This window comes from Hemitrygon akajei, chromosome 11 (genome assembly GCF_048418815.1).
Source record: "Hemitrygon akajei chromosome 11, sHemAka1.3, whole genome shotgun sequence".
Lineage (NCBI taxonomy): Eukaryota > Metazoa > Chordata > Chondrichthyes > Myliobatiformes > Dasyatidae > Hemitrygon > Hemitrygon akajei.
The window spans coordinates 64,336,530-64,349,076 of NC_133134.1; the positions used below are offsets into that span (position 1 = coordinate 64,336,530).

General features: G+C 42.4%; 1 protein-coding gene across 1 annotated transcript in view; it reads right to left on the reverse strand.

Annotated features, from left to right (window-relative positions):
- Positions 1-6,587: 6,587 nt before the first annotated feature.
- gaa2 (alpha glucosidase 2) overlaps positions 6,588-12,547 on the reverse strand; it is an 85,074-nt gene continuing 79,114 nt past the window's right edge. The window contains exons 19-20 of the mRNA XM_073060980.1: positions 10,305-10,451; positions 6,588-8,451 (exon numbers count right to left, since the gene is read on the reverse strand). Of these exons, the coding sequence (XP_072917081.1) occupies positions 8,389-8,451; positions 10,305-10,451 (210 nt within the window). The 3' untranslated portion in view covers positions 6,588-8,388. The remainder of the gene's footprint in view (positions 8,452-10,304; positions 10,452-12,547) is intronic.

Here is a 12,547-nt window from a genome sequence, read left to right on the forward strand (position 1 = left end):
GCATCTATGCTCCATTCACCAGAACAAGTAGGATCTCCCAGTGGCCACCCATTTTAGTTCCGCTTCCCACTCCCATTCTGATATGTCCATCCATGGCCTCCTCCACTGTCGGGATAAGGCCACACTTAGGTTGGAGAAACAGCACCTGATACTCCCTTTGGGTAGCCTTGAACCTGATGGCATGTACATCAATTTCTCAAACTAACAGTAGTGCCTCTTCCCCCCCCCCCCCCATTCTCATCCCCTTGTCCCTCTTTCATGTTATTTCCTTGCCCACTCATCTCCTCCCTCTGGTGCTCCTCCCCTCCCTTTTTTCTTTCTTTCATGGCTTTCTGTCTCTTTCACCAATCAACTTCCTAGCTCTTTGCTTTATCCCTCCCCCCCCCCCAAGTTTCAGCTATTGCTTGGTGTTTCTCTGTCCCCTCCCCCCACCCCATCTTTCAAATCTACTCCTCAGCTTTTTTTCTCCAGTCCTGCCAAAGGGTTTCAGCCAGAAACGTCAACTGTACTTTTTACCCATAGATGCTGCCTGGCCTGCTGAGTTCCTCCAGCATCTGCAGACTTCCTCTTGTTTGTGATTTGAAAAATATGTAGCATGTAACTTTTCAATAAGCAATAGCATTCTACGGCTGGCTGATCTGGAATATGTTTTCTCAGGTTCAGGTTGACCACATTACCAGCAACTCCAGTTATTAGGAGGAACCAATGTCTTGGAACTTCTCAGTAAAAGCCATGTAATATTGACCCAAGTGGCTTTCTACTTTTGGGCAGTCAATGCTGACCTGACCTGTGCATCGATGCCATGAGAAGTTGAAATACTTGTACTTAAAGGAGGCAGTGCCGACAAGACCATAAAATACAGGAGCAGAATTAGGCCATTTGGTCCAACAAATCTGTTTCCCCATTTCATCATGGGTGATCCATTTTCCTCTCAGCCCCAATCTCCTGCCTCCTCCCCATATCCTTTTGTGCCCTGATTAATCAAGAATCTATCAACCTCTGCTTTAAATATACCCAATGATTTGACCTCCACAGCCACCTGTGGCAACAAAGTCACCACTCTCTGGCTAAAGAAATTCTTCATCATCTCCATTCTAAATTGCCATCCTTCTAAACTGAGCTGTGTCCTCTGGTCTTAGACTGCCCCATGTTAGGAAACATCCTCTCCACATCCACTCTATCAAGGCCTTTCACCATTCGGTAGGTCTCAATGAGAAACCCTCTTTCTTCTGAACTCCAGTGAGTACAGGCCCAGAGCCATTAAACACTCTTCACATCTCAAGCCTTTCAATACCAAAATCATTTTTGTGAACCTCCTTTGAACCCTCTCCAATTTCAGCACATCCTTCTTAATAAGGAGCCCAAAACTGCTGACAGTACTCCAAGTGAGGCCCTACCAGTGCCTTATAAAGCCTCAGCATTACATCCTTGTTTTTATTTTCTAGTCCTCTTGCAATGAGTGCTAACATTGCTCTTGCCTTCCTCACCACAGATTCAACCTGCAAATTAACCTTTAGGGAATCGTGCAAGAGGACTCCCAATTCCCTTTGCACTTCAGATTTTGGAATCTTCTCTCCATTTATAAAGTAGTTTATGCTTTTATTCCTCTACCAAAGTGCATGATCAATCATTGCCTGACACTATTACATCAGCCACTTCTTTGTCCATTCTCCTAATTTGTCTATGTCCTGTAGCCTCTGCTTCCTCAACATTACCTGCCCTCCACCTAGCTTCTTATTGTTCACAAACTTGGACAAAAAGCCATCAATTTCGTCATCCAAATCATTGACATTTAACGTAAAAAGATGCAGTCACGACACTAACCCTTATGGACACCACTAGTCACCAGCAGACAATCAGAAAAGACTCCCTTTATTCCCACACTTTGCCTCCTGTCTATCAGCCAACGCTCTATCCATGTGAGTATCTTTTCTGTAATAATATGGCTCATAACTTATTTAGCAGCCTCGTATGTGGTACTTGTCAAAGGCCTTCTGAAAATTCAAGTAAACAACATCAACCAATTATTTCTTCAAAGAATTTCCTCAGATTTGTCAGGCAAGATTTTCCTCTAAGGAAACCATGCTGACTTCAACCTATTTTGTACAGTACAGTTAGACGAGAAGCTAGACTGGACTGCCAACACAGATGCCTTGTGCAGGAAGGCACAGAGTCGACTGTACTTCCTAAGAAGGTTGGCGTCATTCAATGTCTGTAGTGAGATGCTGAAGATGTTCTATAGGTCAGTTGTGGAGAGCGCCCTCTTCTTTGTGGTGGCGTGTTGGGGAGGAAGCATTAAGAAGAGGGACGCCTCACGTCTTAATAAGCTGGTAAGGAAGGCGGGCTCTGTCGTGGGCAAAGTACTGGAGGGTTTAACATCGGTAGCTGAGCGAAGGGCGCTGAGTAGGCTACGGTCAATTATGGATAACTCTGAACATCCTCTACATAGCACCATCCAGAGACAGAGAAGCAGTTTCAGCGACAGGTTACTATCGATGCAATGCTCTTCAGACAGGATGAAGAGGTCAATACTCCCCAATGCCATTAGGCTTTACAATTCTACCGCCAGGACTTAAGAACTTTTTAAAAGCTATTATTAATGCTTTTTGAGATAGTGATTTAGATGCATATCATATTTTTTACTGAGTTAAGTATTGTATGTAATTAGTTTTGCTACAACAAGTGTATGGGACGTTGGAAAAAAAGTTGAATTTCCCCATGGGGATGAATAAAGTATCTATCTATCTATTTTATCATGTGCCTTCAAGTAGCCTTAAACCACCTCAACAATCAACTCCAACATCTTCCCAACCACTGAAGTCAGACAAACTGGCCCATCATTTCCTTTCTTCTGCCTCCTTCCCTTCTTGAAGAGTGGAGTGACTCTTGCAATTTTCCATTCCTCCAGAACCATGCCAGAATCTATTGATTCTTCAAAGATCATTATTATTGTCTTCAAAATCTCTTTCAAAGCCTTGTGGTGTAGACCATCTTGTCCAGGTGATGTATCTACCTTCAGACTTTCCAGTTTCCCAAGCATCTTCTCCCTAGTAATGGCAACTTCACTCAATCATGCCCTAAGACACTCTCAAACTTCCTGCATATTGAAGACTGTTGGTATCCTTTAACGTTATCAGCTAGTTTATCTTCATACTCTATCTCTTCCTTCTTTACAACCTTTTTAGTTCTCTTCTTTTGGTTTTTAAAAGCTTCCCAATCCCTAACTTTGCACTAATTTTTGCTCTATTATAAGCTGTTTCTTTGGCTGTTATGTCAGCTTTGACTTCTCGTCATCCACGGTTGTATGACCTTGCCTTTAGAATACTACTTCTTCTTTGGGAAATATATATATATATATATATATATATCTATCTATCTATGTGTTTGTGTGTGTGTGTGTGTGTGTGTGTGTGTGTGTGTGTGTGTGTGTGTGTGTGTGTGTGTGTGTGTGTGTGTGTGTGTGTGTGTGTGTGTGTGTGTGTATGTATATATATATATCTGGTGCCTTCTGAATTACTCCTAGAAATTCCAGCCATTGCTGCTCTACTATCATCCCTGCTAGTGTTCCTTTCCAATAAGTTTTGGCTAGCTCCCTTCTCCTGCCTACGTAATTCACTTTACTCCACTGTAGTACTGTTACATCTGACTTTAGCCTCTCCTCAAATTGCAGGGTAATTCTATTATATTATGATAATGTCCCCTCAGGGTTCCTTTAACTTAAGCTCTCTAATCAATTCTGGTTCATTGCACAACACCCAATCCAGAATAGCTGATCCCTTAGTAGGCTCAACCACAAGTTGCTCTAAAAAGCCATCTTGCAGGCATTCTACAAATTCATCCTCCTGGGATCCAGCATCAACGTGGATTTCCCAATATACCTGTATATTGAAATCCCCCCATGAATATCATAACATTGCCCTTTTGACATGCATTTTCTATCTCCTTTTGTAATTTGTAGACCACTTCTTTGCTACTGTTTGGAGGTCTGTATATAACTCCCATCAGGGTCTTTTTACCCTTGCAGTTTCTTAGTTCTATCCACAATGATACTGCAAAGAACCAAAAGAAGCTGCAGAAGGTTTTAAATCTAGTTGGCTCCAACTTGGGTACCAGCCTACAAAGTGCCCAGGACATCTTCAGGGAGCAATGTCTCAGAAAGGCAGCACCCATTATTAAGAACCTCCACCCAGGGGATGCCATTTTCTCACTGTTGTCATCAGGGAGGAGGTACAGAAGCCTGAAGACACACACTCAGCGATTCAGGAACAGCTTCTTCCCCTTTGCCATCTGATTCCTAAATGGACGTTGAATCTTTGGACACTACCTCACTTTTTAAAAATATATACAGTATTTCTGTTTTTGCAGCTTTTTTGGTCTGTTTAATGTACATATACTGTAATTGATTTACTTGTTTAATTATCATTATTTTATTTTTTTCTCTCTGCTAGATTATGCTTTGCATTGAACTACTACTGCTAGGTTAACAAATTTTACGTCACATTATCAAGTGATAATAAGCCTGATTCTGACAATTCTACACCATCCGACCCTATGTCACCTCTTTCTAATGATTTCATTTCATTTTTTAACAACAGAGCCACCCCACCCCTCTGCCTACCCGCCTGTCCTTTCAATACAATGTGTATCCTTGGACGTTAAGCTCCCAGCTATCATCTTCTTTCAGCCAGTTTAATGGTGCACACATCATACATGCCAATCTATAACTGCTACAAGTTCATCTACCTTATTTCATATACTGCGTGCATTCAAATATAACACCTTTAATCCTCTATTTATCACATTTTAAATTTTTTTACCTCTTCTATATTGCAATTCATCCCATTGACTCCAATTTTGCCCTATCATCAGTCTCTCCTTGCTAACAGTCCCTCTGTTTGTAAATCAACTACCCCATCCTCAGCCTATCACTCTGGTTTGCATCCCCTTGCCAAATTAGTTTAAACCCACCCAAACAACTCCAGCAAACCTACCCGCAAGGAACTGGTTCAGGTGTAACCCGTCCTTTTTGTACAGGTTGTACTTTCCACTGAAGAGATCCCAATGATCCAGTAATCTGAACCCATTCCCCTGTACCAGTTCCTCAGCCACACATTCATATGCCAAATCATCCTATTCTTACCCTCACTGGTGCATGGCACAGACAGCAATCCAGAGATTACTACCCTAGAGGTCCTGCTTTACAGCTTGCTCCCTAAAATCTCTCTTCAGGACCTCCTCACCTTTCCTATCTATGTCGTTGGTGCCAATATGTACCTAGACTTCTGGCTGCGCACCCTCCCCTTTAGAATTCTGTGGACCTGAGCTGAGATGTCCCTGACCCTGGCACCTGGCAGGCAACATACCATTTGGGTGTCTCTGTCACGTCCACAGAACCTTGTCTCTATTCTTCTAACTACGAAATCTCCTTTCAACACTGCAGTCTTCCTGAGGTCCCCTTCACTTTTGAGCCACAGCGCCAGACTCAGTGCTAGAGACCCGGTCGCTGCAGCTCCCCTCCCCGGTAGGTTGTCCCACTCAACAATATCCAAAGTGGTATACTTATTACTGAGGGGAAGAGCCACAGGGTACTCTGCACTGACTACCCATTTCCCTTCCTTCCTGCAGTTTCTATCGATCACTTTCTCAGTCTTGCATATGAGCTGAAGGTTATTGAACTGCAGTTCCAGTTCCTTAATGAGTTCTCTGAGAAGTTGCAGCTCAGTGCATCTGGTGCAGATATGGTTATCCAGGAGGCTGGAGTTCTCCCAGAATTTCCACATCTCACACACAGAACAAAACACAGCCCCTGGAGCCATTCTCACTGCAATAACTGTGCCCTAACAGACATGGAACGAAGAATAAAGAAGAAACTTACCAGATACTTACCTTGCTCAAGCCTGATGAGCCAAAGCCACTCACACAATGGCTGCTCCGCTTGAACCTGCCTTATGTTTATTCACCCTTTCTCATGAATCCTGTTCAGTGATTGGGTGCAGTCCAATCAAGATGAGGAGTTTCAATTTTGAGATCAGGAGAAAAGGGTCAGTCTGGTTTCCATTTATTAGGTGGCAACTTTTATTTAGAAATACAGAATGGGAACAGACCTTTCTGGTCTAGCAAGCCTGAGCTGCCCAACTATTCCCACATGACTAAATAACCTACTAACTTGTACATTTTAGGATTGTGGGAGGAAACCGGAGCACCCGGAGGAAACTATGCATCCGCAGGGAGAACATACAAACTCCTTACAGACAGAGGTGGAACTGAACCTAGGTTGCTGGTGTTGTAATAGCATTACGCTAACTGCTATGCTATTGTGTAACCATAATGGATCAACTACAGTCCCAACTCCATTGGGTTGGTGGGCTTCAAAAGTTAACAGTGGCAGAAAAATAACTCTAAATCAAAGGTAAGGGTTATACAGAGAAGTCATTCAGCCTATTGACAGACCTCACTAATTCTTCCCTGGACCCAGCACGTTTTCCCTTTCAAGCTTGTATCCATTTCTCTTTAGAAAGGTATTGGTTTACTAACGTAACACTTTGAGGAATTCACACCCACAGTAACAACAACTTGAGGCACAGATCTTAATTACTCCAGTCAAGTTTAATTCATGACGAGGAGAAACAGGAAACTAACCAAGGAGTAAGTGTGAGAACTTAATTCTTTTATATCACATGATAAAATCAAATTTGCACAGTGAAGAACTTTCCACGTTAGATCCAGTGATTGCACTGCGAGATTTATTTTACCAGGAAAATACTAGTTAGGTGGGTGGGTGATCAACCAGTCTAATTTGTTCTTCAGTTGTAGCTCCCACTCGAGGTATTTTATACATTATCACAATGTCTAATTCAGCAAAGCAGCTCCTTGGGATGCAAGAATACCAACTGAATATGAGATCGGAGCAGAGAGAACAGGCAGTTAAAAAAAAAGTGTGTAGAAATTGAAATGCTTAGAGTCTATTTTAAAATGTATATTGCACATTAAATCAACTTAGTGCATTTTTTTTTAATGCAACTTCCAGTGCAGTTTGTGAAACTGAACTGGGCACTTCTGGCTATAGTAGGTCTGAGCACAGCTGATGTTTCTCCAGCACCATCTGTGTGATGATGTCAGTGCACATGATGTTCTGCTGTACCTGCAAACACTGGACCAATAACGTGCATGCTATGACCTTCAGCTATCATTTACAATTCTTAGTTGAAGAAATGTAACGCACAGCTGATAAGCACATGAATTATAAGATTCCTATTTTGGCACTGACGAGGTCTTGATGACACCATGTCTGGATCTCATGGTCCTACAGCTATTCACAGCACTGATGTTACTGCAAACTCAGCAGTGACAAACGCTTACTTCACAGTGGTGTAGAGCTACGGGCAACCTGAAATTACTTCAGTAATGAGGGACAGATGGAGAGATGACTTAAAATACAAGCTCTTTCCTTTCCTGCATTTTCCAAAAACATAGAAATCTGCAGCACATTACAGGCCCTTCAGCCCACAATGTTGTGCCATCAACGTAATCTACTCTAGAATTTCCCTACCGCACAGCCCTCTAGTTTTCTAAGCTCCATGTACCTATCTAAGAGTCTCTTAAAAAACCCTATTGTATCCGCCTCTACGACCGTCGATGGCAGTTCACTCCATGCACCCATCACTCCCCGTGTGAAAAACTTACCTCTGACATCCCCTTTCTATCTTCTTCCAAGCACCTTAAAACTGTTTCCACTCATGTTAGCCATCTCAGCCCTGGGAAAAAGCCTCTGCTATCCACACGATCAATGCCTCTCATCATCTTATACACCTCTATCAGGTTACCTCTCATCCTCTGTCGCTCCAAGGAGAAAAGGCCAACTCCTTCATCTTGTTGGCAGGTTCCCTTACAGTTGCCCTGAATGCCATGGAAGGAGTATGCTTTTTACAGCTGTGATCTACCTCCCAAGATTCCAGTAATGATGCAGGAGCTGTGAGCTCTGCAAGCAGCCATAGTCAGCAAACACGTAATCAAGTGGCAACAGCCCAACCATTTTTCTTAAAGGCATTTTGCCCCAAATTCAGAACTGTTTGGGATCCCCTGATCTGGCAGAAATACTGCACTCAGTACCCACTTAGTATGATGAACACAAACAATATAATCAGGAATAATTAACAATAAGACAAGCCATGCTCTAGGTCAAACAAGTCAAGCTCTTTGATCATAAAGTGCTTTGGGTATTAGACTTGAGAAGCTTCTCAAAGGATTCACCCTGATGTTCCTTCCACAGTCCTTGGCAGGTTCTTCAAATATTTCTAGAAGATTCTATTGTCAACAATGGTATGTAGCAGGATGGAGCCTGCTTTCAAAAACACCATGAAGCCTCAGTACAAACTTTGTATGCTTAGATTAGAACCAGGAGATGCAGAATCCTTTCCCGAGGGGGAGATGTAGATTATCAACATTCAAAACCTGCAGGAAGCAGAGATATGGATATATTCATTAATTAAGTCTCGACACCCATTATCCACTCAATGCACTCTCAAAGACATTGAATGCAAAATCAATCATTCTATGAGGCCTGGTATTCGGGAGACATTTTGTATCGGGAACCAGAGTCAGAGTAAGTGTAAAATGTCCTAAAGGGCTTTATTATTATTATTATTATTATTTATCATTATTCCAATAATAAAAAAAATCTAGCCAAAGAGGATGACATCCTGGGCTCTATCATGGAGTACTTGAAATAAAAGAATAATACAAAAGGCTAGATCAAACAGAAGTAGCAAGTTGTACAGCAGATCCAAAGGGGCCACAAGAAAGGCAGGTTCAGAATGTACACGTGTAATCTTACACTGTATACTGTGATGAATAAGGCAGCTGAACGGCAGGCACAAATAACTGGGGGGATTTATGATGTGGAACGAATAACTGAAATAGGGTCCCAGAACAGAGCAGGATTAGGTACTTAATGTTCCTAGATACCAAGTGTTCAAAAAAGTTAGGAAAGAAAAAAAATAAGCCAGCCAAAGCCAATTAATTAACATATTGTACTTATGGAGAAGTTGTGTTTGCAAGGTCAAAGACAGAGTACAGTTGGTTAGAGGTAAGAAGCAAGGTGGGTGCCACCAACACGTTCGGGACATTTTGTAGATCACCAAATATGGAAAGGAGGGGGCTAATATACAGGAAATTTACAGAAATAGAAGTGGTGACACTGAGAGATTTTAATTACCCCAGTACTGATCAAGATATTGACTGACATATGACAAGATTGCAGGGGAAATTATGAGATTTGCTCTGGGTAATTGCTTAATTGGTATGTTTTCATCTCAGTGAGGGATCTCAGTGTTGATCTGTTTCTTGAAAGGAGGAAGGAGAGAAGCACAAATGGAGGAAGCAAGGATAATTGACCCAAGATTGGGCCTAATGTAGTCCTCTGCTGATGAAGGTAATAAGTGAAGAACCAAAGCTCAGGAGTACTGCATCCAATTTCAGTGAAAACATCTTTATACAGGATGTGATGATTCTAGCGCAAATGCAGAATGGTTCCAGGGATTGGGGGATTTTAACTTTAAGGTTAGAGTGTAAAAGCTGGGTTGCTCTTTTGTGGAGATACGATTGAAGAGTACAAGTTTGAAAGGGTTTTAATGTGAAGCACTTCACATCAACACATGATTCATGGAGGAGTAAGGAATTGGTGTGAAACAATGGACTTTGCAGGACTTTATGGAAAGAGCCAGACGATGGGACTGACTGCAAAGTGCTTACATAGTCCTATAGACTGAATGTCCTCCTCCTGTAATGATTCTATCATCAGGCCTCCTCATTCCTTTGTATGAGAATAGCACTGAATTTCCAGGACAGAATTCCAGATCATGGGGAGAGGGCAGCTGATTGCACGTCAGCCCATGACAGAGCAATGGCATAAAGCACCAGAACAGAAGTGTGTCAAGGGTTGTGGTGAAGGAGTTAGAGGTGTCACAGGTAAGTAAGGGTCAGACAGTGAGAGATAAATAAGGGAAGCGGAGCGGCAGGGGATATAGTGGTGGTGGGAGTTCACAGGGATAGAATGTGGAAATGGTGGAGTTAAGGATAGGATGAGTGGAGGAAGGTATTAGGGAGTGAGAGACAGCATGAATGGGGAGGCAGGCGGTAAGAGAGATGGGAGGAGAAGGAAGTAGCGGGGGGGTTGAGAGGCATAGGGTATGGGGGGGAAGGACAGTGAATAGAGGAGAGAGTTGAAGGGGTATAGATGTAAGGAATGAAGGTGGAGACTTGAAGGTGGAAGTTGAGAAGAGCTTTGGATAAAATCCTGATCTCACCTGGTTTGAAGAGAATGAAAAGGGAACAGATTTCCCATTTACAATGACCGTGGAGGGCTGGAACTTGACTCCAAGTACTCTCACAGTGTCTATCTTGATGTAGGAAGCCTCCACATTCACATGTAGCACCTTGGAGATCAGCTTATTCTACAGTGAAAAGACAACACATATTTGTCAGAATTTGATGTGGGAAGCTGGGGTTATGCCACTAAACAACCCTGGGCAATCAGGGTTGCCAGCATTTCCAGAGAGGAGGCCACTTGGACAACTGAACTGTACCTATTAGGTACAACACTGAGTGTGAGTCTTTGGAATGATCAGTCCTTAATTGGGATACATGTATTGCCTCCTTGCTACCCTGATCTGAAGACCAACCTGTTGAATACTGCCAAAAGCAGATACAGGGAAAAACAACAACACTTTTCCTAAATTCTCTTTCAGTGCAATTGTTTATTCATGATAACAAATATCTGGAGACATAGCTAGAGATATGCATATGGAACTAGGAATATTCAACCTGAGCCTTGATCTTATACTCATCTGTACCACGAGCATAGACATCCAACAACGTATTGCATTGTGATTGGGAGTTGGAATCTGCTTGTTCAGTCTGAGATCCTGGGACTTTCAGAAACTGTTTGGCTTGAAGATTAACTAACTCCACTTCTGTCAGGGCAGTGATTGAATAAGAATAGAGCCAGGGCTTATGTAAATATCTCCACGGTCACTCAGCCTTCACCATTCACAGGTGAAGGGTGGCCACTAATCTACAGATGTCAGACAGGAGAGGGTAGGAGAATGATAATCAGTAGCAATAAAGGTTTGTTTCCTGATGTATGTTTTCAGTGGCTTATCTCTAACTTTAATGCATTACAGTTAGAAATAAGCCACTGAAGATATAAATCAGGAAACAAATCTTTTACGCAATTGGTTGCAGAAATGTGGAACTCTTTCCTGCAAATACTGGAGCCATGGAGTATAGGATAGGTTTTTCTTGCTGGATGTAAGGGCAAAGGTATGTGAAACAAAGGCAGGTAATCACATAGAAGTTTATAAGAACAGGACCAGGAGGAAGCTATCTGGCATGTTGAGCCTGCTCCACCATGCAATAAGATCACGGCTGTGGACTCAGCACTACCTATCTGCCTACTTTTTTCCCCATTAGCTTAATTCCCCTACTATGCAAAAATCTAACTGTGTCTTAAATATATTTAATAAGATAGCCTCGACTGCTTCCCTGGGCAGAAAACTCTACAGATTCACTACTTTCTGGGAAAAGCAATCCATAAGACCATAAGATGTAGGAGCAGAATAAGGCCCCTCAGCCCATCGAGTACGTTTCACCAGTCTATCATGGATGATTTATGATCCCTCTCAACTCCATTCTCCCCATTACCTTTGGCGCCCTGACTGACCTAGAACCTATGAACCTCTGCTTCATATTATACTCAATAACTTAGCAGCCGTAGCTGCATGAACCAGTAAATTCCTTCTCACCTCTGTTCTAAATGGGTAGTCCCTCTATTCTGAGGCTGTGGCCTCTGGTCCTAGATTGATCCAGTATTTGAAACATTCTCTCCACATCCATTCTGTCTAGGTGTTTCAATATTCGATAGGTTTCAATGAGATCCTCCCCTCATTCTAAATTCCAGCGAGTACAAACCCAGGAGCCAGCAAATGCTCCTCATACATTAACTGTTTCATTCCTGAAATCATTTTCATGGACCTCCTTTGGACCACCTCCAATGCCAACACATCTTTTCTTAGATAAGGGGCCAAAAACTGCTCACTATACTCCCAAGTACAGTCTGGCTAGTCTTATAAAACCCCAGTATCACATCCTTACTTTTATATTCTCGTCCTCTCAAAACAAATGCTAATATTATATTTGCTCTCTTCATCATCAACTCCAACTGCAAGTTAACCATTAGGGCAGGGGTTCCCAACCTGGGGTCTATGGACCTGTTGGTTAATGGTAAGGCTCCATGGCAACTCTGACAATTGAATTTTTTCCCCATTTAGATAATAGTTTACACTTTTATTCCTTTGACCAAAGTGCATGATCATATACAGTACTTCCCTACATCATATTCTATTTGCCACTTCTTTGCCCATTCTGCTAGCCTGTCCAAGTCCTTCTGCAGACTCCCTGCTTCCTCAACACTACCTACCCCACCAAACATCTTTGTGTTGTCTGCAAACTTGGCCAGAAAGCCAAAAATTCTGTTATCTGAATCGTAGAC